Genomic DNA, 27,322 nt, shown 5'->3' on the forward strand with positions numbered 1-27,322 from the left:
ATTGGGATTGTTTTATGAATTTTTTAACTTAAAATTGTAATTAGATTGGTGGGCATTGGATTTGTTACTGTGTACTGTTTTTATTATTGTTGTGAGCCGCCCCGAGTTTGCGGAGAGGGGAAGCATATAAATCCAATAAATCTAATCTAATCTAATCTCCAGAACCTGTCAGAATCTGCTGAATTTCACCCCTGGTTTAACCTAGGAAGCTTCAGCAAACCCTTTAAGTTCTAAGGAGAAAATTCATTTTTTAAAATAACGTTGAGACAGATTATACCCTTCTGCATGAAAAATATGGTGAAAATGTTCTTCTTTCCTTACCATGGTCTTTTTAACATAAACTTCTTGACCTCTAGATAAACCAAAATCAGCTATTTTTGCAACGTAATTTTCTCCGACCAAAATGTTCCTTGCTGCTAGATCCCGATGAATAAACTAAAGGGAGAAAATATTCTCATTGTAAATTTGAATCTTAGATGATATCCAATAAAATCTTTTGTGTGCAAAAAAACAACTAGAGAAATATGCAAAACAGGGAAATAGAAGGAGCAACCGCTATGGAGTTAACAGACCAAAGGGAAATGAGGATAATCAGATCAGCTAAGGCTTTAAAATAGAACTATGGATGATGAGATTAAGATGATTACTGTGAATATAAATGGATCGAATTCAGCTACCAAAAGGAAGAGAATTTTTAATAAATTAAGTACAACAAAAATGGACATTATTTGCCTACATGAAGTACATATTAGAAAGCAACACAAGAAATTATTAGAATGTGAGAGATTGGAAGAATTATACTTGACTTTAGCCGACCAAAGCAAGAAAGGAGTTGTATGGTATATACAAAGAAAAAAGCTTCAAGAAGTATTTACAATGATGAGGATGGAAGGATTTTAATAGCAGAAATATTAATGAATAATAATAAGATATTACTAGTTGCAATTTATGCACCCAATAAAAACCAAGATATGTTTTACACTAACCTACATTAGCTGAATTAGGCTATGAAAATACAGTAGTACCTCTAGATACGAGCTGCTCCACATGCGAGTATTCCAAGACCCGAGCAAAATTTCTGTTCGACACCCGAGCTCAAATTCGGGATACGAGCCGAGCGTCCACTAGGTGGTGCAAGAATTCCATGTTTCCAGTTTTCTGGGCGCGAAAAGCAAAATCTAAATGCATTCGTTGGAGATGCAAATTGATGGACATACGAGCTTGGCTCTGGCACAAATTAAGCTCGTATGTCGAGGTACCACTGTATATGTATGCTGGGAGATTTCAATGCTATTGTTCAGGTAGATATGGACTATAAAGAATCAAAAAAGAATAAGACTCAAAGGGGGGAATTTTTTTTTACTATGGTGGATGAATTGAATATATTTGATGCAAGAAGACAGAAGTTCCCAATTGAAAAAGAATATACTTTCTATTCTGCTAGACAGATATCCTGATCAGGGATTGATATGATCTGGATGTCCTTATAAATGTCAACTAGTATACAATATATGAACATTGAAACAGACACATGGGCTGACCACAATCCAATAACGATAACTTAGAAAGGGAAGAGGAAAAGAACCAGGGAGATGCTGAATCAGGAAGTTTTAAATGAAAAATAATTTCAACAGCATATAAGAAAATAAATAGATTTTTTCTTTAAAGAAAACTATAGAGGTGATGTATCTTTACAGATCTTATGGGATACAGCTAAGGCGTATTTCAGAGGACTGGCAATGACTTGCACTGCAAAAAGAAATAGACCAAGGTGGGAGACTGAAAAAAAAATTAGAAGAGGAATATAAAGAATTAGAAAAGAAACTTCAGAGAGAGGAACAAAGTAAAATGATTAAAATGATGATGGATTTGAACAAGCACAAAAAAATAGCAAGAAAGTTTTAAAAACTCTAAACAAAAATAAAAGAGATCAGATAGAATTATGTAATTATGTATGAGATTGATATTATGTTTTCAAGGTATATGCATTGATATATGTATGGATATAGAGTTTTAAAAAATCATTAAAAAAAATAAAAAATATCAGAGCAAGGAGCAACAATTTTATTGTTCATATTTTTACACAATGCCAGCATTGATTCCAGCAATGCCAAGAATAAGGAGTTAGCATGATCTAGTTCAAATTAACCCTAGCCTATTTTAAAAGCTTTGGGAAAATGTTCACTACATCATACAATGCATCCATACACTGAATTGGGGAAAATAAAATAAAAGCTCACCTGTTTTTGGCTCAAGTAATCCATCCCTCTGGCCACATCAGCTGCAAAGTGCAGAAGTTGCTGAGATGAAAGTGTGGAAGCTGTACTATTAGCTATGGCAAATGCTGGATCGGTCTCGAGGACCCGACTTTTTCTCAGAAAATCAAGTAAATTTCCATGGGGTGCATATTCAATAGCAAGGTAAAGATAACCTGGTATTTAAAACAAAAACAAATATTGTATACAAGTAATCCCTGACTTACAACTGTTCATTTAGTGACCATTCTAAGTTACAACGGCACTGAAAAAAAGTTACTTATAATATTTTTTCACGCTTGTGACCTTTGTGGTATCCCAATGATCATGTGATCAGAATTCAGATGCTTGTGACCATTGTTGTGCCCCAAGGTCATGTGATCCACTTTTTGCTACCTTTTTTGCCAAGCAAAGTCAATGGGGAAGCCAGATTCACTTAACAACTATGTTACTATGTTACTACTACTGCGGCAATTCACTTAGCAACTGTGGCAAGAAAGGTGGTAAAATGGAGCAAAACTCACTTAACCAATATCTCATTTAACCACAGAAATTTTGGACTCAATTGTAGTTGTATGTCAAGGACTACCAGTAATTGCATGAAATGAATGAATAATGATCCCCCTCCCCCAAAATAAAAGAGACCCTGTGGGGTTCTAGAGTAGAGTTTTTCGTATTTGGCAGATTTAAGATTTGTGGACTTCAACTCACAGAATTCTGGCTCAGGAATTCGGGAAGCTCCACATATCTTAAAGTTGCTAAGTTTGAAAATCACTGTTCTAGAATCATTTGTTTATATTAATATTGTTTCCTGAGTGCTTATTTGTACCCTATGACAATCATTAAGTGTTGTACCTCATGATTCTTGACAAATGTATATTTTCTTTTATGTACACTGAAAGCATATGCCCCAAAGATAAATTCCTTATGTATTCAATCACACTTAGCTAATAAAGAATTCTATTCTATTCTATTCTATTCTATTCTACTCTACTCTAATCTACTCTAGTCTATTCATTCACCTAGATCAGTCTTCTGGTTTCTTACCTAGGCTCACCCAAGCATTTTTGAATAATACCCATCTTTTCTTGACCAAATTATTACTATGTGCCTCTCAACCAGATCTTCCCAACTTTTATCCAGTGGTATATTAATCCCATATGATATTCCTAAACTAGTAGTTATATCAGAGAATGGAATATGATTAGTCTAGACTTCAGTTGTCCAAATTTGGGGCCGAGACCTGGGAATACATTGTAAGAAAATGAACTTGCCTCACAATATTTTCATGCAGTATAGCTACTACTGCAAATAATATTATTTTTCTTAATATGATTTTAAAGAAATGTACCTCGATGTTCACAGGCTCCTAAAAGGTTTATGATGTTAGGATGATGTCCAAGTTTACAAAGCACTTCCAGTTCTCCAGCAAAATCTCGGTGGTCGTCTTTGGAAGCATATTCTGCAAATAATTGTTGGTTGTTTTTATTAGCTTTAGTTATTAATCTCTGCAGCACTTAATTAATACAATATTGTTCATATTATGTATAGCATCTGTTATTTTAATTATGTCCATAATAGATGTATTAATTTTTTAAAAACAGACAAGTTTCAATCATCGTAAGTCCATTTAAATCACAGGCTAATTCCACCTCAGACAGATAAAGCCAACAGATGTATTTCCAGAGATTTTCTTCCTAGATGTCTCGTCTTGGTCTGACATAGATGCTCACCCTTCATCCTTTTGATAGCAGCATCCATTCGCAAGCCGTCTTTTTTAATTCGGGCTTTCAGAACTTGGCCAAAGTTGCCTTCTCCAATCACATCTTGAAATTTGATGTCGTTCCATTCCAAAACTGGATAGATTGTAGGCTCAGTGCTATTTTTGGCTTTCCGGCTTAGAGTCAGAGTTCCAGAATTGAACTGTACGGCTGGTTCATCCCTCTGAGTAAAAAATCAAGCAAGCATGATGCAATAAATTGTTAAATGGGTCACTTAAAGTTACATCAATTGAACTTCTTGGGAGATATGTTTTATGTCTATGACTTTAAAAAGTTTTTTTTTTAAAGAAAGGTTTACCAAAGCAGGATAGATTCTGTATTTCATATTAATTGATTTCCCTTGCTTTCAAAACACACTTAAAATACAGATTTCCATTATTTTATGTTGTTGGCTGGGTTATACTGCAACTGGCTTCAGTGCCTGCCAGCAAGTATAAGCTATGCTATCTTACTAACCATTGGGAAGAAGAGAAATGGATTTGTAGCAAAACCTCCATGGAGCTCTCAGTTAGAGAGATGGGTCTTTGCTAAACCAAGGTAGGGATGAAATTCAGGAGGTTCTGACAGGTTCTGGAGAACCAGTAACAGAAATTTTGAGTAGTTTGGAGAACCGGCAAATACCACTTTTGGCTGGCCCCAGAGTGGGGTAGGAATGGAGATTTTGTAATCACATTCCCCCAGGAGTGGGGAGGGAATGGGAATTTTGCAATATCCTTTCCCTGCAACACCCACCAAGCCACACCATGCCAACCAGGCCACGCCCACAGAACTGGTAGGGAAAAAAATTGAACTTCACCCCTGAACCAAGGGGAATATGCACAGAGAGTCTATTCATTACAATAGATCTTGCAGAATTGGAAGGGACCTTGGAGATGTTCTAGTCCAATCCCCTGCTCAGGCAGAAAACTCTATACCAGTGATGGTGAACCTACGGCATGGGTGCCAGAAGTGGCACACGAAGCCATATCTGCTGGCACGCAAGCCTTTACCATAGCTCAGTTCCAATGTGCATATGTGTGCCGGACAGCTGATTTTTGGCTCACACAGAGGCTCTGGGAGGTGTTTTTGGCTTCCAGAAAGCCTCCAGGGGGATGGGGAGGGCGTTTTTACCCTCCCCTGGCTCCAGGAAAGCTTTGGAGCTGGGGGAAGACAAAACACAAGCCTATTAGTTCCACCAGAAGTTGAGAAACAGACCATTTCTCACCTCGAGAGGGGCCTCCAGGGGGTGGGAGAAGCTGTTTTTGCCTCCCCGGGCATTGAATTATGGATTTGGGCACCTGCGCATGCGCTATAGCATGCATGCATGCTCTTTCAGCACCCAATGAAAACAAAAGGTTTGCCATCACTGCTCTATACCATTTCAGACAAATGGTTGTCCAATCTCTTCTATGAAAAAAGGCTCACACTATTTCTCCTAACAATGATTGCACCGTGATTTAACCTCCTTCACTAAAAGGGAAATTTGGCCATCTCTTTGCTCCAAGTAGACAAGCATCTCCTTCTAGCATTAGTGACTCACCACCACATTTTGGAAAGCCTGGGCCATGCGCTGCTGGAAATTTGCTCGCTTCAACTGTAGCATAATGAAAAAGGCCAGTAGTATGGTCAGGCAAGTCATCCCTGCTGAGCCCAGGATTGCAATCAGCAACATTTGACCTCCTTTGGATTCACTTGGAACTATGGGAAGTAGATGGACATGAATCATTTATTGTTAAAGCATTCCACTCAACTGAACATCTTCTGAAGTCATGCTACAGCTTATTCTATCTTTGGTTTCTTAAGTTACTAGCCAGAAGATATAGATCTCCATATTACAGGCGTGATGCATGAATAATTCAAGTGATAACAATAAGATATCTTCTGAAATTAAGCCAATCTAGAACTGGATCATTTTTATTATTCTCTCTCCTTAAGTATTCTTAAGGATTCCTGGCCTATTTGCCATAAACCAGATTTTCAAATATAGGTCCTAGCAGAAGGTTTGCAGTAACTGAATATTTCCATTTTCAACATTCCATTTCCTTATCTTCAGGAGAACAAGGATCATTTCCAAACTTTCATTGTGGTTTGAGGGGGAAAGAACATTTCCCAATTTGATTTATTCATGGGTCTGGAGAAAATAAGAAGATATTTCATATCACTTGGTTTTAATGGATATTTTATAGATAACACGCATAATTGATATTTAGTGACGGGCGAACCCAACGGTGTTCGGGTTCAGCAAGTTTGGATGAACTTTACGCAAAATTTGGCCGAACCTGAACCGAACCTGAACCGAACCCGAACGGGGAATCCCACCAAGAGATTCCGCGGGTGGAGCTTTGACGTCACATATACCGGCAGGTTGTGAAGGACGCCAAGGTGATCACTTCCTGGATTCCATGGAATCCAGTAAGGGATCACCTAGGCGTCCTTAGCAACCTGCCGGTGACGTCAAGGCTCCGCCCCCGGAATCTCTTCATGGGAGGGATTCCCCAGCTCCTTCAAAGGGAGGTCTTCACGTAAAAATAAACATTGTTATTTTTACAAAAAAGGACGATGCAGCGGCACTGCAAGCAAAGGGCGGTCCTTTCACATAAAAATAAACATGTTTATTTTTACGTGAAAGGACTGCCCTTTGCTTGCAGCGCCACTGCGGCGTCCTTTCATGTAAAAATAAACATTGCATTAGATTTGTATGCCGCCCCTCACTGAAGACTCGGGGTGGCTCACAACACAATACACAATGTACAAATCCAATATTGAAACAGAATAAAACTCTGATTTATTCTGATACCTGATAGTGTATTTGCAACTCAATATCATTATCTCTGATTACGGTATTTTTATAGCAAATTGTTATTAAACCACTCTTATATTTAAAATATAAAATTAAAAATAGAATTATAGCCATAAAGAAAATAATACATGTGACTAAATAATAAATTCAAAAAATATTGGCTAAAGTGTTGTTAAGGAGAAAATAAGAGAAAATAAAAAATAGGTAACTTAAAAGGTCTTCAGTTAAAGCAGGGGTCCCCAACCACCGGGCCGCGGACCAGTACCGGGCCGCGGGGCATGTTGCACCGGTCCGTGGAGTCAGCAGCTGCCGGCCCTCATGCCGCCACCCCCTCTCTCCAGCGCTTCGCCTCCCGCCGGGCAAGAGGCCTCGGGAGGCAGGTTCTGCCGGCCACAGAACGATGGATGGGACAGAGGGGCGGGAAGGACCGAGAGGCTCAAGCCTCTTTTGGCTGCTGCCGCAGGGCGTTTTTGCGTTTTTGGCTGGGGGGAGGCAGGAGGGCCAGCCTGACCCCCTCTCTCCAGCGTTTAGCTCCCGCTGGGCAAGAGGGCTTGGGAGGCAGGTTCTGCCGGCCACAGGACGATGGCGGGAAAGAGGGGCGGGGAGGACCAGCACCCCCATGCTTAATCCCGCCCCCAACTACGCCCCTTTCCACCCCCACTGGGCCATAGAAAAATTGTCTTGCTGAAACTGGTCCCTGGTGGAAAAAACGTTGGGGACCACTGAGTTAAAGAATGCTATATAGTAAAGAAATATGAATTTAAGAACACTGGCAGAGTTTCAAATGATAAAAATAACTGTTGTAGGACTATTCTGAATTAGCATTGTTACTGGAGTTAGGCTTGGTGCCAATTAAAGTTCATTCTTGGCTGCGTCATGTCAATTTTAATTTCAAATTAATTATCACTTTATTTAGCAGTGGGTTGCTCCCAGTTCAGACTGGTTCTAAAAACCAGTAGGACCGGAGAGGGATGGTCCACCCACCTACCTGGAATGCCCCGCCATCCACCTGGGACACTTCTACACATGCATAATAAAAGGTTTGAGAACCCACTACTGACTCTATGGAAAATAAGTGCTTCTAACCTCCTAAAATAGTTTTCAATCCTCAGGACATAAATTGTTATACAGTGGTCCCTCGATTTTCGCGGGTTCGAACTTCGCGAAACGGCTATACCACGGTTTTTCAAAAATATTAATTAAAAAACACTTAGCTGTTTTTTTCCCTATACCACGGTTTTTCCCGCCCGATGACATCATACGTCATCGCCAAATTTTCGTCCGCCTTTAATAAATATTTTTTTAATAAACTTTAATAAATAAACATGGTGAGTAATAATCTAAATGGTTGCTAAGGGAATGAGAAATTGCAGGTTAGGGGTTTAAAGTGTTAAGGGAAGGCTTGTGATACTGTTCATAGCCAAAAATAGTGTATTTACTTCCGCATCTCTACTTCGCGGAAATTCGACTTTCGTGGGCAGTCTCGGAACGCATCCCCCGCGAAAATCGAGGGAACACTGTATAGCTTGATGTTCCTTTTTGTAATTTTATTTTATACTATTTCTGGTTACAACTTATGACTGTTCCAGGAAATACCTATTCTAGAATTAAAACCTTATTTTCTTACAAAAGGGATTTACCCCCAAGCTTCAAAGAAGGAGCAGAATGCTTGTCTCTATAGCTTAAAGACAGACAAACAAACACAATTTATCCCAAGGTGAAGATTTAAGACATAATCCTGTCAGAGAAGTTTTTCTCAAAGTTTATATATTAGCATAGATCGCTCTCTGCATCGACAGGGGAGGCCTGTAGATGGCAGAAGAGACCTATTGCTAGAGAGCATTACTTTGTGCAAAAGAGTACAGCAGAAGGAATAAAAACTGTAACAGCATTGCTTGAAGATCCGGGAAGACTTTACCTCTACTGGATCAAACTTCTCTTGATGCTCGTTCCACAGAGCACGGGGAGCAATATGTCAGCCCTGGAGCTGGCATGAAATAAGACTTTAATAATGCCAAAGAGGGAAAAGGAGAGTGGGAGAACAATGAGAAGTCACTATCACATATCTCTTCTGCGCTGACTATGCCAGGCTAGAGATACCGGTAATAGTTCCAACATAATCTCTGACTCTTAAATTTTAGATTTTTTTTAAAAAAAATCTCTATTTCCTTTTTAAAAATCAAAATCAAACATTGGGTGATTTACAAATATAAATAGTTGCGTTACAGTAGTGGGTTCTGAATCCCGTCGCTACTGGTTTGCTCATCCTTCTGTGCATGTGCAGAAACATCCTGGGCTAGTAGGCGGAGCCTCCTGCTACTGCTACCATTTCACCGAACCCGGCCGAACCAGAAGCAACCTACCACTGGTCTCAAGCAATATATAAGTCTAAATGCTATTGCTGTTGCAACAATTAGTGAAATCATTTTTATAAGAGAAAGGACATTTATTTTTATTTATTTATTTTTTATTTATTTATTTTGTCCAATACACAATGAGGGTTTTAGTGGATATATATCTATATACACATAGTAAAATACATGATGAAGGTTATAGAGGAGATACTCATAGTAAAATATATCTAAGAAATAATAGAAAAGAAGATATAGGAATAGAATATATCAATGAAAGAATAGAAGAAGAGATATACCGGTAGGAATAGAAGAAAGGTATAGGAGATATAGGAGAGCAATAGGACAGGGGACGGAAGGCACTCTTGTGCACTTGTACTCGCCCCTTACTGACCTCTTAGGAATCTGGATAGGTCAACCGTAGATAATCTAAGGGTAAAGTGTTGGGGGTTTGGGGATGACACTATAGAGTCCGGTAATGAGTTCCACGCTTCGACAACTCGGTTACTGAAGTCATATTTTTTACAGTCAAGTTTGGAGCGGTTAATATTAAGTTTAAATCTGTTGTGTGCTCTTGTGTTGTTGTGGTTGATGCTGAAGTAGTCGCCGACAAGCAGGATGTTATTTACAAGAAACGCAAAGCTTGGCACCTAACTAGTGACATCATAGCAGGAGGAGAGTCAAAGAATATGTATTCTGAGTATAGGTGCAGCCTGGGAACCAAGGCAAAAGGAAGTGACCTGAGATTAGCAATCTATTGTACGAAGCACAAGCGGAATGAAAAAGAGGAACTCTTCTTAACTCCCTGTTATAATCCATAGATCGCCCTTTTGTAGTGAAGTGTCAATGCCACTGGATTTCCACTTTCAATTCTCATTGGGTTTCTATTTTCAGTTACGCCTTATTTAAGTAAAACTCCTCCTTTCTTCTGGCTGTTCCTTGGAATGCAAACTTCCTGTTTCCTTTTGCTTCTGGACTTTCTTCGGTTATTTTCAGCATGTCGGCAGGCAGCCATTTAGCGTTTTGTTTTGTTTTTTCACATTTTAGGAGTAAAGTAACTTTTATTAGTCCATTTACAGGTAATCCTTGGCTTACGCATACAAATCCAATAAATAAAATGGGCCCCAAAATTTATGTTGCTGAGGTTCATTAAGTGAATTTTGCCCTTCCTCGCCATATTTGTTAAATGAATCATGGCAGTTGTTAAGTCACTGACAGGGTTGTTAAGTGAATCTGGTTTCCCCTTTCTTGTCAGAAGGCCACAAAAGGTGATCACATGACCCTGGGACTTTGTAATGGTCATAAATGTGAATCAGTTGTCAATTGTCTGAATTTTGATCACATGACCATGGCAAAGCGGCAACAGTTGTGTGAAAAATGGTCATGTCACTTTTTCCAGTGATGTTGTAACTATATTTTATTTTATTTTATTTATCTTTTTATTTTATTTTATATTTTATTATTTTATTTTATTTTATTTTATTTTGTTCTGTTCTGTTCTGTTTTATTTCATTTCATTTCATTTCATTATTTTATTTTATTTTATTTTATTTACTTATTCATTTATTTATTTATTTATTCATTTATTTGTCAAACAAGTATAGTATTATAGTACATATTAACATAACGTAATATAAGTAGAACGTAGTAATAGAAAGGATAATAAGACAGTAGGACAGGAACATTAGGTACAAAAGTGCACTTATGCATGCCCCTTACGGACCTCTTAGAAAAGGGGAGAGGTCGATTGTAGATAATGTAAGGTTGAAGATTTGGGGGTTGGAGGAAGCAACAACAGAGTCAGGTAATGAGTTCCAGGCGGTGACCACTTTGTTGCTGAAATCGTATTTTCTGCAGTCAAGTTTGGAGCGATTTACATTCAGTTTGTATCTATTACGTGCTCTTGTGTTGTTGTTGTTAAAGGTGAAGTAGTCATTGACAGGGAGTACATTATGATGTATGATTTTATGAACAACAGTTAAATCAGTTCGGAGATGACGTAATTGTAAATTTTCTAGATGTAGTATTTGAAGTCTGGAGGAGTAGGGTAATTTGTTACGTGAGGAGGAGTGAAGGACTCCTCTTGTGAAGTATTTCTGGGCTCCTTCAATTGTATTAATGTCTGATATGCAGTGTGGATTCCATACAGATGAGCTGTATTCTAGAATAGGTCTGACAAATGTTTTGTATGCTCTGGTTAATAAATCAGTGTTTCTAGAGAAGAAGCTACATAAGATTAGGTTTGCAATTCTTAATTTATTTATTTATTATTTATTACTTAGATTTGTATGCCGCCCCTCTCCGAAGACTCGGGGCGGCTCACAACATGTAAAAAACAAATCATAAGCAATCAGACAATTTAAAATATTTAAATATTTAAAAAACCCCATATGCTAACAGTCACACACACAGACATACCATGCATAAATTAAACGTGCCCAGGGGAGATGTTTCAGCTCCCCCATGCCTGACGGCTGCTTTTTTGGCAATGCTGTTACAGTGGGCTCTAGCACTTAGGTCATTGGAAATGAGTCTTTGACTGAGTGAAAGTCCTCTGTGAGTTCAGTTTTACCAAGTATGTATTTAGTATTCGGATTCTTTTTACCAACTTTAACTTTATTACCTTTAAAGCCCTAAATAGCTCAGGACCAGACTATCTAAGAGACCGCCTCTGTTCTCATACCTCTCTGGGGCCAGTAAGGGACCACAGAGTCGGCCTTCTCTACGTCCCATCTGCCAAAAAACATTGGAGGAGAGGCAGCTCTGACCCTGTGGAATCAACTGGCCCCAGAGATCCTCCCTACCAGTCTCCTGGAAAGTTGTTAAGACCTGGCTTTTTCGGCAGGCCTGGAATTAGAACCAGAGTGACTGTAATGTAGGCATGGATTTTAATGATATTATTACTTTTATCATACTGCTGATTTTATTGGGGGGGTTTTACTGTGGTTTTTTTTACTATTGTTGTATTTATCACTGTTGTCAGCCCCTCTGGGTCTGTTTTGGAATGAGTGGAATATAAATACAATAAACAAACAAACAAACAAATAAATAAATAATAAATAGTCACTAATTGAACTGTTGTAAGTTGAGGACTACTTGTACTTCATTTCACCATTTTACTTGCAATTTTAGGCTGCTCTGAGTACATAGGGTAATAAAACAAAGCATTTAACCTCTACTTGTTCTCTTTCTATGATTGCTGCATAGACCTGGACCACTGTAATGCCAATTGATTAAAATGGAGATTATTCTTTTTTGTTTGTTTGAACCCAAGCACCGATGTTAACACCTTTTCATTAGCAATGATAGCTAATATAGTCCACCACTGCTGTAATCTCTTCTGTGGTTTTCTTATCTGCATTGGAAGATCTGCTGTTCTTGTATGGGAATAGGTCATATGACATGACCTATTCCCATCCATTTCAGTTTGTTGATTCCCAGGATGTCAATATTCAGTCTTGACATTTTGGCTTTAATATCCAGTGTGCTTTGATTTGCATTTCTGACATTCCACATACCAGTGGTATATGTATACATTGTCGATTTGTGAAGCTCTGCTGGCCTGCTCCCAAATTGCCATAGGTAGGGGGATGAGGAATAGAACCTCACGCCTGCAGCAAGGAATTTACATCTGAGTAAAAACAAGGTACATCCTAGCTGGCCAAAATCAAAGCCATTGCCACATAAACCAGTAACGGCTGGAGGGAGTGACTTCTACGAACTGCAAAATTGCTTTGTTCGGGAATGTATGGGGGAGGGGGCAACAAGTTCAGAGGCAGGGCATGAGTTGAGTGAAGTCAGAGCTGGCTTTACTTGGTCCCTGCCGACATGATGCTCCTAATAAACAACTGGATTTTTCTTGAAACTTTGCTTGAGGCTCCTGCTTTCATTAGGGCATCGGTTGGAATCCTGACATACATATCTTTGCAGCACTGAGCTTTCATTTAGCCTCCAGTCATATCAGCTATTTTTCTTTGTGGTTTAATCCAGCCTCATTCATAAGCACTAATGCTAATTGTGCTTTTCCTCCACCAGAAGCTCTTGGGATGAAGAGTCATCTCCTCTTTATATGTTGGAATGGTCCTAGTTTCTTGGCAGAATACTTGAGTGAGCTGTCATGTACATCAACCATGAGGGACTTGTGAGCAATTTTCTCTGCGGTTTACATTATTTTTAATTATTAGATTTCCTTTCATTTCTGATCATTGCTCTCTGACAAAATGTTAGGAAAATATTAGGACATTGGATTTAGAATAAAATAATTTAAAAGTATACACAAAACTGTTTAGAATAAGAGGCTTTGGTAGCCCTAATGCAAACAAACAAACAAATAGGTATTTGTGTGTGTGTGTGCATGTGTGTAAGTATAATGATCAGAAGATATAACAAAATAAGCAAAAAAATGAAACAGTGCTAATAATACCTGGAAAATATAGGATGATGAATAGATGAATGACAGTAAGAATTTGTTGAAAGATAGAATATAGTGTGTTTGATATATTTACAAATGGTCAGAAGGAAAAGATTAGATTTTAAGAAGGAAGAAAAGACATTTATTTATTTATTTATTTATTTATTTATTTATTTATTTAGTATTTATTTATTTATTTGATTTTTATGCCACCCTTCTCCTTAGACTCAGGGCGGCTTACACCATGTTAGCAATAGCACTTTCTAACAGAGCCAGCATATTGCCCCCACAGTCCGGGCCCTCATATTTCTTGAATTATGTAAAAATATTCTCGCTTTAGAAATGGAATTTTATTCTTTAATTCCATTTCTTCAGAATATCAGCATTAACAAATATTATGTTTTGAGTCAAGTGGAAGTAGTCTAAAAGTCTGTAAGTCTAGGCAACATGTTTACTCTTCCTGGTGTCCTTCAAAAGGGTTAGAATTATGATTTTCAGAAATCTCATTCAGGTTTACCTTAACCTGGGTATATATATTTATATTCCATGGAGAGGGGCGGCATACCAATCCAATAGATAGATAGATAGATAGATAGATAGATAGATAGATAGATAGATAGATAGATAGATAGATAGATAGATAAATAAATATTGGGGGATAATTTTCCAAGCACTGCACAAATTAGTCATAAATTCTGGAGATTTTAGGCACTAGATATCAAGAACATATAATAGCTACATCTACAATTATATTTACTATAATGACATTTATTATGAGCAAATATGCAGAGAATTTTCCTAAAAAATTGAAGATTGTTGATTCAGCTGACACTAACCTTTTGATTCCGGCAGAGTTCTGAGTTCACAAAGATTACTTTCACTTTTTCCGACATTATTCTGGGCTGTAATCTGAATCAAATATGGGGTGTCTGGCTCAAGACCCTTGAGGTTGTACTGGGTGGTGGTGGCATTTTTGATGGTAACATCAATTTGGTTGTACTCAGCTTCTCCAAAAATTCTATAGCTGAGAATGATGGAGGAGATGGAATTCCCTTCCGCAGTTAACCAAGAGATTACAGCAGAAGAATCTGTAATATTCATGGTTTTGATATTATCGGGGGGAGGAGGAGATCCTAGTAAAAAATAAATAACACATGTTGTATTTCACATAAATCTTTGGTCCATGAAATATCACAAAGTTCTACTTTATTTATATATTTATTTATTTATTGGACTTATATGCCGCCCCTCTCCGTGGACTCGGGGCAGCTTGCAACATTTTAGTAAAAAATACAATAAATAAAACACTCTAGGCCAATTAATAGGATAATAACTTTTTAAACATAGAAACATAGAAGACTGATGGCAGAAAAAGACCTCATGATCCATCTAGTCTGCCCTTATACTATTTTCTGTATTTTATCTTAGGGTGGATATATGTTTATCCCAGGCATGTTTAAATTCAGTTACTGTGGATTTACCAACCACGTCTGCTGGAAGTTTGTTCCAAGGATCTACTACTCTTTCAGTAAAATAATATTTTCTCACGTTGCTTTTGATCTTTCCCCCAACTAACTTCAGATTGTGTCCCCTTGTTCTGTGTTCACTTTCCTATTAAAAACACTTCCCTCCTGGACCTTATTTAACCCTTTAACATATTTAAATGTTTTGATCATGTCCCCCCTTTTCCTTCTGTCCTCCAGACTATACAGATTGAGTTCATTAAGTCTTTCCTGATACGTTTTATGCTTAAGACCTTCCACCATTCTTGTAGCCCGTCTTTGGACCCATTCAATTTTGTCAATATCTTTTTGAATCTTTAAAAAATTCTTAAAACTAAACATTTAAAATCAAAAAGTCACACACATACTATCACACCAGATATATTCATTGGGCAGAGGCTGGGGTCTAATGACCCCAAGCCTGGTGACATAAATGTGTTTTCAAATTCTTACGGAAGGCAAGGAGGGTGGGGGCAGTGCAAATCTCCGGGGGGAGTTGATTCCAGAGGGCGGGGCTCCCACAGAGAAAGCTCTTCCCCTAGGCCCTGCCAGCTGGCATTGTCCAGTTGACGGGACCCTGAGGAGACCAACTCTATGGGACCTAACTGGACGCTGGGATTCGTGCGGCAGAAGGCGGTCATGGAGATAATCTGGTCCTATGCCATGTAGGGCTCTATAGGTCATAACCAACACTTTGAATTGTTTCTGGAAACCAATCGGCAGCCAATGCAGTCCATGGAGTGATGGAAAGGTGTGGGCATATTTTGGAAGGCCCAAAACTGCTTGTGTGGCTGCATTTTGGACGATTTGAAGTTTCCGAACACTCTTCAAAGGTAGCCCCATGTAGAGAGCATTGCAGTAGTTGTACCTCAAGGTGATAAAGGCATGAGTGACCGTGAGCAAAGACTCCCTGTCCAAATAGGGCTGCAACTGGTGCATTAGGTGAACCTGGGCAAATGCTGGTTCAAACCCTGGTTCAAATTGACTTTGAATTTTATCTACATCATGGGTGTCAAACGTGTTTGCGTAACATGACATATTGTGACATATTGTGATCTTTTATGCCTTTGTGGGGCTGAGGTGGGCATGGCCTCTGTATGATGCATCCATCCCATGAGCCGCCAGTTTAACTGGCCTGATCTACATGATCAATGGTATCTTAAAACCACGAACCAACAAATCACCATTAAAATCATGTCATCAATCACTTAAGTAAGGTTGAACAATACCCTTCAATGTTGAACAATGCACTTTAATCAGTGTTCCTCCCTTGGATTTGCTTCCAAGATGTGAACAAATTTTAATCAGCTGGAGATCAATTTATGTTTGTAATCAATGGTCAGTTGATCAAAATTCCGGACACCCCTTGGTCATCAGAGATACGTTAATTGTTTGTGCTAAGCAAAAACCAAGTAACCACACTATAGCTTAGAGCAATGTGTGAACTCAACCAGTGTCAACTATGTAACATGGTTCCTCTTGAAGGTGCGATTACTATCATCAGAACCGTATCTATTCATTGTAATACTAGTGTTAAGAAGAAATGACTTGGTCTTGTATCTCTGTGCTATTCATTAGCCATGCATATCTTTTCAGTCTTCTACCCAGGCTGAAATTAAGTTGTCAACATTTTAATAGTAACACTGAATTTTAAGGACAACCTCTTTCCAATTACATCTACCCATTCCATCAGAACAGGAAGGCAGAGTAAGCTACAGGGGCCAAGGAAGTCTATTTGGTGGGACATAGAAAAGGGGCCTTCTTTGGGGTGGCTCCTTCTTTTAAATAACATTCCTCCAAGATGGGGGGATTGTTCTTACCTGTACTGGTGCGCTGTGTGCGCATCATGATAATTCCCACACTTGCACACTCACTATGCTCACGCATGTATGTTCCCACTGCACAATTTTGCTTCCGCGCATGCAGGAAAGCAAAAAATTGCTGAAAACACACATGCACAAGTATCCCCTTGTGAAATTTTGCTCCCGCACATGTGCAGGAAACAAAATGAAGCAAAAATGTTAACAAAAGATGGGGCTTTGCAATGGACTGTTGAAGATGGCACCAGAGCCATTGCGTGCAAATTGCATAATCGTGGGCCGCTATTGGAACGGAGCTCCTGTGGGGGGACCAGTAGCAACCCACCACTGTTCCAAGAGATAAGATCGGATCCCTCCTTGACACTTTTCAGAAGGTCCTGAAGACATGGTTCTGTCAGCAGGACTGGGGATCCAAAGCTGACATTTAATCAAGTGCTTGGCGTGTTCGTGCCTATTTCTGATGTGGGGGTGGGGGTGGCAGTGGGGCACAGGTTTTTACATTGCATAATTTTAATATAAGTCACCTGGAGTGTATGCGAGTCAGCCAGACATATAAATGTATTTAATAAATAAATTATTTATAATATATCAGAGAAAAAAGAGCACTGCAGTGCCAGTCAAGAGTATCCACTAGTCCCCGAATTCCATAATAGCATAGTGATTGGTTCTGATACTGTGAATTATACCAGTTGCTCTCTCATCTGCAGATTGGGAAGCAGAGGTCAATTGGACAATTGGTAAATACCACCTCTGACTGTCCCTGCCCCCATCTATTCTCTGCCTCCCAAGTCCCAGCTAATTGGGAAGGAATGGGAATTTTGCAGTAACCTTTACCTGGAGTGGAGAAGGAATGGAGATTTTACAGTATCCTTCCCCTGCCACCCGTGATCCCCATGCCATGCCTACCAAGTCACTCCCACAAAAGGTAGGAAGGTTATTAGACTGTTGCCTACTTTACCAAAACACATAACATATGTTACAAAACAGTTGCCAAGAGACAGCAGCCTGTGGCCCTTATGACAATGTTGGAATATTAAAAACAATAATCTGATCACTGACCAGGTATTCGGGGGCTGATGTAGATACACCTGCAGCTTCAATTCTGGCTGCCTCTTCTAATCATATCGTTTAAAGCAGATTTTTGAGCTAATCATTAAAATGAATGACATTCAAATGAACACACTTACTGTCACTGAAGGTCCACGTTGAGACATAGTCACTCCATTCTCCTTTGGACTTACTATTTATACGGACTCGGCACATGTACTTATGCCTGGGTTCTAGCCTGTCAATAACCAAACTGGTCTGATTTCCTCGGAGTTGTATAGTGGTAATATGCTCCCCATTCACATCCGCCACACTTTTATTTTCCACTTCAATGGAGATGTCTTCCTCCAAGTGCTGATTGATTGGCTGCCATGACAGTTTTAGAGCTGTTGTACTATTAGGAACAAGGAGCAGACCTCTTGGTGGAGAAAGACCTTTAGGAATTACAAGAGAGAATATTAGTATGGCTAGAAAAACCTATTAACCTAAGAAGATTCTTGTAAGAATCAAAACCTCATAGTGAGCAATCAAAACTTCTAGCCAGACATAAATTGGCAATATGAGACATTAAACTGAACAATCACTTAAGGACCACTGTTCTTAACAATTGGGTTTCAGTGGCTCATCAATACTAACTTGGCTCTTTATGGTATTTGCAATAGGAAATTTAATTTAATTTATTTGACTTATATGCCACCCGATCCCATAGGACACAGGGCGGAAATGGAATAAGTGCAAAAAGTTCATCTGTCTTTCCCTACAAGGGGTTGAGGAGAGACAGGCAGCAAAGGGCATGTGAGCAAGGCACAAAAAGGCATTTCAGCTAGAATTTAGGATGTCTGCGAGAAATATTACGGACCAGAGAGTTTCAACTTTGTTGACTTTAAGATACAGTAGAACCTCTGGTCACGACTATAATTCATTCCATAACTTTGATCACAATCTGATTTGGTCGTGATCTGAACCTAATTTTGGAAATTTGGCACTTGCAGAAAAATGGCACGGAAGGGGGAAATGGCCACACTAAAAAAAATTTTTTTGATCACAATCCAATTTGATTGTGGTCAGGAGTGTTCGTGACCAGAGGTTCTACTGTATGTGGATTTCAACTTCCAGAATTCCCCAAACTTGAGAAACACAGATAAGGGCTCTAGGAAAGTCATGCTGAGATGCTGAACTGAGGAGACACATGAAGAGAAACAGGAATCTATGGGAATAAATGTTCTGAAACTTCATTTATTCTCAGCCTGTATGTAAATAGTCCTTACATTTCAGAAATATAGTCCTGTATGTAAATAGTCCTTACATTTCAGAAATATCATTAGTTTTCAGTAACTTCTATCCAAGGAAACCGTTAAAGAGTGATATTCCTGAAATTCAAATTACTATATACAGTGATACCTCATCTTACGAACCCCTCGTCATACAAACTTTTCAAGATACAAACCCGGAGTTTAAGATTTTTTTGCCTCTTCTTCTGAACTATTTTCACCTTACAAACCCGCCACTGCCGCTGGACTTCCGTTGCCAGGCGAAGGCTCCCCTTGTTGGGAAACCCCACCTCCGGACCTTCCGTTGCCAGCAAAGTGCCTGTTTTTGCACTGCTGGGATTCCTCTGAGGCTCCCCTCCATGGGAAACCCCACCTCCGGACTTCCGCGTTTTTGTGATGCTGCAGGGGAATCCCAGCAGGGGAATCTCAGGATCGCAAAAACGGCCACTTCGCTGGCAATGGAAGTCCGGAGGTGGGATTTCCCAGTGAGGGAAGCCTCAGCGAAATCGCAGCATCACAAAAACACTGAAGTCCGGAGGTGGGGTTTCAAGGTCTTTGGTGTTTTTGCAATGCTGTGATTTCGCTGAGGCTTCCCTCGCTGAGAAACTTCCGTTGCCAGCGAAGCAGCCATTTTTGCGATGCTGGGATTCCCCTGCTGGGATTCCCCTGCTGCGTCACAAAAATACGGAAGTCCGGAGGTGGGGTTTCCCATGGAGGGGAGCCTCAGAGAAATCCCAGCAGCCAAAAACAGGTGCTTCAGCTGGCAAAAAGGGTGAATTTTGGGCTTGCATGCATTAATCGCTTTTCCATTGATTCCTATGGGAAACATTGTTTAATTTTACAAACTTACAAACAAGTCCCAGTTGAGTGGGAGGAAATGGGGATTTTGGGGTAAAAATGGCACAAAAGGGGGAGTGGGGAGGGAAATGGAGATTTTACAGCATCCTTCCTCTGTCACATCCGCCAAGCCACACCCACAACGCCATGCCACGACTACAACACTATGCCCACAGAATCAAAAAGTAAAAATTTTGAATCCCACCAATGATGTATGAGCAAGTGTGCATGCACAAAGCAACTTCTGACAGACAAATATCCCCTTTACAGAAGTCCAGAGTTTTGCATACCAACAGCAGCTGTAATGAAGTCGTTTGGTGGGCCAGGGTGCCCTGTTCCCCCCTCTCCTTTGCGAGTGAGGCGAACACATACAGAGTACAGCGTTTTTGGTTCCAGATTGTTTAGTCGCCAGATGTCTGCTGTGACTGAGTTCCAAAGGAAAATTAAAATTAAAATAGTAAAATAATAAGGAAAGATTTAAATGTTGATAAACATTTTTTATTTTGTTCTACTGTCATTTGGTTAAATACATCCCCGCACCCCAACCCCATGAAATAATGAAGAAAACAGTGTGATACATGCATGCAAACAGAACTGGGATAAGAGTATGCATCACAAACATCATCCTTTGTCATGTTTGGAAGCTTTCTGAAATGGTGAAGAAGAAATGGTGGCAAAGCCAAACTACCATATTTTTCAGAGTATAAGACACACCCCTTTCCTCCCTAAAACAGGCTGATAATTTGGGTGTGTCTCATCCTCTGAATGTAGCTTTTCTTCCCCAGCACTAACTACCTGCTAACGATCTTCCCAGTTCTTACCTTGAAGGCTCTTTCATTGTTTCTCTATGCAAAGAATGTTTTCCAAGCCCTAAGTCTTTGCAGGGTTTTTTCCCCATTGCTCTACTTACTCCGAATGTTTCTTTCCAGGTGCTAATGATGTTCCCAGGTCTTACTGGCTTGCAAGCTCTTTCATTGTTACTCTCTCCGAATAAAGTTTTTTAAAGCCCTAACCAGGGGATAAAATAATGTGCTAGCTAAGGACGCTAGCCCAGAGGTCCCCAACCTTTTTAGCACCAGGGACCGGCTTTAAGTTAGACGAGTTTTCCACGGCCCGGTGGGGGGGGGGGGGCTTTGGTCATATGGGGGTGGGGTTATGGAGGGGTGGAGCTTAGTGACGCAGCCCTCCACACTTCTCCACAGGGCAGGGAGAATCAGGAGGCTCCTTTGGCGGCTGGGGGCTGCCTGGCTTTGTGATTTTGGCTGGGGGGGGGAAGTTAGGAAGGTCCTACTTCTCCCCCCCAGCCAAAAATTCAAAGCCTATCTGCTGGATACGGGCGATGAGTGGGACAGAGCGGCGCGGAAGCCTCTTGCAGCAGCTGCCACAGCCACCGGCTTCGGCGCCGTTCGTCCCGCCCATCGCCCGTATCCAGCAGAAGCTGCTGCCCAAGTGCTCTTGGCCGGCGGGATTTAAAGTGCTGGGGTGGGGGGTGTCCCAGCGGGAGGCGAAGCACTGGTGTGGGGGGGCTGTCAGGACACCCCCACCCCAGCGGCAGTCCTTTTGAGACTGGGCGGCATAGAAGTATAAATAAATAAATAAATAAATAAATAAATAAATAAGAAAAAATAAATAAATAAATAAGAAAAAAATTCCCTTCTTTTTTATTAAAAGAAATTAATAATAAAACAAAACCAAAATCTATTACTATTACTACTATCTTCTCCTCTTTTTTCATCCCTGTCTCCTCCCCCCTTGTGTGTGTGTGTGTGTGTGTGTGTGTGTGTGTGTGAACTCTTGAACCATTTCCAATAACAGGTGAGCTATTGGAAATGGTTCAAGAGTTCACACACACACACACACACAAACGGCTGAGTTTTTTTTCCTGTTATTATTTGGGTGCTTTTTACCATGTGCTTTAAATCAAGAGTCATTTCTCTCTCTTTCTCTCTCCCCCTCTTGCTCTCTCTCTCTTTTTCTCACTTTCTCTGTCCCTCTCTTTCTATCTCTCTCCCCCCTTTCCCCCCTCTCTCTTTCTCATTTACTTTCTCTCGCCCTCTCTCTCTCTCTCTGTCAGCGAGGGGGCTGTGAGAGCGCTTTCTCCAAGCTCTTCGGGAACACCTGCCCTGCCTCTACTGCAGCCCCCTTGCTGAAAATCCGTGACGAAAGCGCTCCCAGCGAAGGGGCTGCGAGAGGGGCGGGGCGGGCATTCCCAAAGCGCACGGAGAGAAGAGGAGGAGAAGCCGCAGCCACGGCCACGGGAGGAGTCGCACCCCAAGGCAGGAGGCGGAGGAGGAGGAGAGGGGGTGGATTGGGTGGGTGGGGGGCAGGGCCGAGAGGCCATGGGCGTAAGGGGGACGGAGGCACTGTGGGGAGGCAGGGGTGGCCACGGCTCCCTTTCTTTCTACTGCCAGCGCCTTCCCGCCCCCCCCCACAGGCTGGCAGGGGGATGGGGAGCACACGCCCATGGAAAAGGGTGCGCGGGGGGTATTTTGAGGCACGTGCATGCGCAAGCGCACAGCTTACAGGGAACGCTGTCTCCTATACCTTTCTTCTATTCCTATATCTCTTCTTCTATTCTTTCATTGATATGTTCTATTACTATATCTTCTTTTCTATTATTTCTTAGACATATTTTACTATGAGTATCTCCTCTATAACCTTCATCGTGTATTTTACTATGTGTATATAGATATATACCCACTAAAACCCTCATTGTGTATTGGACTAACTAACTAACTAACTAACTAACTAACTAACTAACTAAATAAATAAATAAATAAATAAATATTTTCCTCCCCAAAAACTAAGGTGTGTTTTATACTCCAAAAATATGGTAGTTGAGGTATGGTAAAAAGTTTTCTTTCAACTTAGGTGACCCAATATTAAAGCCGAGGGAAGGACTTGAAAGTGAAGGTTATGTTTGCCATTGGTTTATTTATCAACTTTGTTAAAAAGGAATTGGAAATTTTATTATATGGAGACGAACATATTATTGCTAAGATCAATAAAAATGTTATTGAAATTGAATTTTGAAATTGAATACGTAAAACATTGTACGATTCAGTGACCAAGGAATTTTGGATATAATGTGATGCTTGAACAATAGGAAAATATGTGGATAAAGGGTTTAAAGTGTACATTAAATTATAATCTAAAAGAAAATTTCTATGAGTTGATGCATTGTTGATATTTAACAGCAGATACCAAATAAGTCATCTATATAAAGATATGTCATCCAGTTCTGCTTGTATGCTGCCTACATGTTGGTTTCTAGGCAGTTTATGGAATTACAGTTTGACGAATCCTGGAAGCATAGAACAAGTGCAATATAGATAAGATATGACTTTGAGTTATTTGTTTGACTCTTACCTTGCTCTGATATCCATTGAGAGTTGGCACGTTGGTATAGAATCTGACTGGATACAATTGGTCCATCCCCCAAATACGACCCAGCATTTGTTGCAATAATGAGAAAATTATGACCTCTTTCTATCAATGTTGGAGCATTCTGAGGCACAGGGGGAACTGGTCAAGAAGGGGAATAATAACATACCTATTAGAAAAGTATTTCTTGAATGAAAAAAAGAAACCAATAGAAATGAATTTTGTCTGTCTCTAGGATTAAGGCTGTGGGATTGATAAAGACAAATGAATGACATATCTAGCCTACCACCTTGTCTATGTGGAGGGGAATCTGCAAACTAAATTCGGTGACCTGAAAATAACAGTTGTCAGAATTCTTCTTTCACTTTCCTCTTATTGCAACCATTTAGCTTTCTACAACCAAATTATCAGCTCTGCAACCCACAACATCCCACTCATTCCTCATTAGCTCATTCCTCATTCATTCTGCATGCGCAGAAGCGAAAAAACCCAGAAATGGGCAAACAAGTAAGTGTCCGCTCGCCGCTGCCCGCCACCCTTTGGCCCCCCACTGCTGGATTGCTACCAATTGCCTTGCTCACCTCTCACTCTTGGAGTGAACAGCGGCAGCACGGGCAGTAGGGGGAGCCAGCGCGAGAGGCAAGTGAGAGGGGAACAGCAGGGGAAGGCAGCGCTCAAGGTCGGGGCAGTGCGTAGCCTAGCTCCGGTGGCGATGCCGGCGTGCATGCCTGTGCACACGCCACTGGCACATGCATGGACCTACACCTTCCCTGCCCTGCCACGAGTGCTGCCTTCCCCTGCTATTTGCCCCTCGCTCGCCTCTCGCGCTGGCTCCCCCCACTGCCTGCGCTGCCGCCATTTGCCCCAAGAGCGAGAGACGAGTGAGGCAAATGCCAACAAGCAGGCAGTGGGGCAGCAAACACTGGTGGGCAGCGGCAAGCAGGCACTTACTTATTTGCCCATTTCTGGGCGGGCAGTGGGGGGAGACAGTGTGATAGGCAAGCAAGGGGCAAACAGTGGGGGAAGGCAGCGCTCATGGCGGAGCAGGGCAGGGGTACGTCCAGGGAAGCACCAGTGGCACATGCATGCGCTGCACATGTGTGCATGCCTGGCATCACCACCAGAGCTAGGCTATGTGCTCCATGGCTGCCACCAAACCGCATTCCCCACCATTGGCTGGGGCCCACCACTGGTTCTGACTTACCTTTTATTATTATTATTATTTATTAGATTTGTATGCCGCCCCTCTCCGAAGACTCAGGGCGGCTAACAACAATATAAAAAGACAATGTAAACAAATCTAATATTAAAAATAATCTTAAAAACCCCAATTTAAAGAACCACTCATACATACAAGCATACCATGTCTAAATTCTATAAGCCTAGGGGGAAGGGAAATTTCAATTCCCCCATGCCTGACGACAGAGGTGGGTTTTAAGGAGCTTGCGAAAGGCAAGGAGGGTGGGGGCAACTCTGATATCTGGGTGGAGCTGGTTCCAGAGGGTCGGGGCCACCACAGAGAAGGCTCTTCTCCTGGGTCCCGCCAAACGACATTGCTTAGTCGACGGGACCTGGAGAAAGCCAACTCTGTGGGACCTAACCTTGCTTCCGGTTTGGTTCCTCATGCGCAGTGTAGCATGTGTACATGTGCAGTACTAAAAATCTAGGTTCTGTGCGTGCGTAGAAGGAAAAAACAATTTCTGTGTGTGTGCAGAAGGGAAAACCAAGGCACCTATGGCACTGCTGAGAGAGCTGGTTTGGGGGTGGGTCCAGCCAGTCATTCCTGCCAATTTGGCGAGTGGGGGGGAAATTCCTGCTACTCGTTCTATACAACCAGTCCCAACTGGCAGATACCCACCTCTGGCTAAGAGCTACTGAAATCACTTGAATGTAAATGCACTGAAGCTGCTATGATGATACTGGTCGCGTTGATGGATGATCTCTGGCGGGCCCGGGACAGGGGCTTGTCCTCTGTCCTGGTGCTTCTTGACCTCTCAGCGGCTTTCGATACCATCGACCATGGTATCCTTCTGCGCCGGCTGGAGGGGTTGGGAGTGGGAGGCACTGTTCTCCAGTGGTTCTCCTCCTACCTCTCCGGTCGGTCGCAGTCGGTGTTAGTGGGGGGTCAGAGGTCGACCTCTAGGTTTCTCCCTTGTGGGGTGCCTCAGGGGTCGGTCCTCTCCCCCCTGCTATTTAACATCTACATGAAACCGCTGGGTGAGATCATCCAAGGGCATGGGGTGAGGTATCATCAATATGCCGATGATACCCAGTTATACATCTCCACCCCATGTCCAGTCAACGAAGCAGCGGAAGTGATGTGCCGGTGCCTGGAGGCTGTTGGGGCCTGGATGGGTGTCAACAAACTCAAACTCAATCCAGACAAGACGGAGTGGCTGTGGGTCTTGCCTCCCAAGGACAATTCCATCTGTCCGTCCATCACCCTGGGGGGAGAAACATTGACCCCCTCAGAGAGGGTTCGCAACTTGGGCGTCCTCCTCGATCCACAGCTCACATTAGAGAAACACCTTTCAGCTGTGGCGAGGGGGGCGTTTGCCCAGGTTCGCCTGGTGCATCAGTTGCGACCCTATTTGGACCGGGAGTCACTGCTCGCAGTCACTCATGCCCTTATCACCTCGAGGCTCGACTACTGTAACGCTCTCTACATGGGGCTACCTTTGAAAAGTGTTCGGAAACTTCAGATCGTGCAGAATGCAGCTGCGAGAGCAATCATGGGCTTTCCCAAATATGCCCATGTTACACCAACACTCCGCAGTCTGCATTGGTTGCCGATCAGTTTCCGGTCAGAATTCAAAGTGTTGGTTATGACCTATAAAGCCCTTCATGGCACCGGACCAGATTATCTCAGGAACCGCCTTCTGCCGCACGAATCCCAGCGGCCAGTTAGGTCCCACAGAGTGGGTCTTCTCCGGGTCCTGTCAACGAAACAATGCCACTTGGCGGGACCCAGGAGAAGAGCCTTCTCTGTGGCGGCCCCGGCCCTCTGGAACCAACTCCCCCAGAGATTAGAATTGCCCCTACCCTCCTTGCCTTTCGTAAGCTACTCAAAACCCACCTCTGCCGCCAGGCATGGGGGAATTAAGACCTCTTCTCCCCCTAGGCTGATACAACTGTATGTATGGTATGTTTGTACGTATGTTGGTTTTATACATTAGGGGGTTTTAAGTTAGTTTTTAGTATTGGATTTTTACTGTATATTGTTTATGACTGTTGTTAGCCGCCCCGAGTTTTCGGAGAGGGGCGGCATATAAATCCAATAAATGAAATGAAAATGAAATGGATAATAAACGATGGGAGAAGTTTCTCATTTACCTTTAACTGCAACTTGAAAAGTTTTTTCGGCCATGCCAACTGTTGTCTCAGCAACGTAGACCCATGTTCCAGACTCAGTAGGCTGGACACTTTTAATAAGAAATGTAGCTTCTAATGCTTCTGACACATTGCTTTTTTTGGCTATTGTGACAGGCTAGGCGATAAATAAATAAATATTTAAATTAAATGTCTACCACAACACAAAAAATAGTCTGTTTTTAACAGCGTTTTTTTGCCCCCCCCCCTTCTCTTTTTACAAAGCAGAAAAATCAATATTCAGGTAAAATTTCATGAGAGAGAGGACAATGAAAATTATACTGATTTTATGTTTCAGGTTAAAAATGTCAGGTTGAGTATGTTTCATCAACTGAATATATTTTAATAGAAACATAGAAACAGAGAAGACTGATGGCAGAAAAAGACCTCATGGTCCATCTAGTCTGCCCTTATACTATTTCCTGTATTTTATCTTACAATGGATATATGTTTATCCCAGGCATGTTTAAATTCAGTTACTGTGGATTTACCAACCACGTCTGCTGGAAATTTGT

General features: G+C 41.4%; 1 protein-coding gene across 1 annotated transcript in view; it reads right to left on the reverse strand.

Annotated features, from left to right (window-relative positions):
* Positions 1-27,322, reverse strand: part of TEK (TEK receptor tyrosine kinase) — a 78,113-nt gene that overhangs the window by 12,686 nt on the left and 38,105 nt on the right. The window contains exons 9-18 of the mRNA XM_070742473.1: positions 26,772-26,925; positions 23,424-23,579; positions 20,345-20,479; positions 18,087-18,380; positions 14,414-14,710; positions 5,556-5,713; positions 3,989-4,199; positions 3,607-3,717; positions 2,241-2,431; positions 322-435 (exon numbers count right to left, since the gene is read on the reverse strand). Of these exons, the coding sequence (XP_070598574.1) occupies positions 322-435; positions 2,241-2,431; positions 3,607-3,717; positions 3,989-4,199; positions 5,556-5,713; positions 14,414-14,710; positions 18,087-18,380; positions 20,345-20,479; positions 23,424-23,579; positions 26,772-26,925 (1,821 nt within the window). The remainder of the gene's footprint in view (positions 1-321; positions 436-2,240; positions 2,432-3,606; positions 3,718-3,988; positions 4,200-5,555; positions 5,714-14,413; positions 14,711-18,086; positions 18,381-20,344; positions 20,480-23,423; positions 23,580-26,771; positions 26,926-27,322) is intronic.

This window comes from Erythrolamprus reginae, chromosome 2 (assembly GCF_031021105.1).
Source record: "Erythrolamprus reginae isolate rEryReg1 chromosome 2, rEryReg1.hap1, whole genome shotgun sequence".
Lineage (NCBI taxonomy): Eukaryota > Metazoa > Chordata > Lepidosauria > Squamata > Dipsadidae > Erythrolamprus > Erythrolamprus reginae.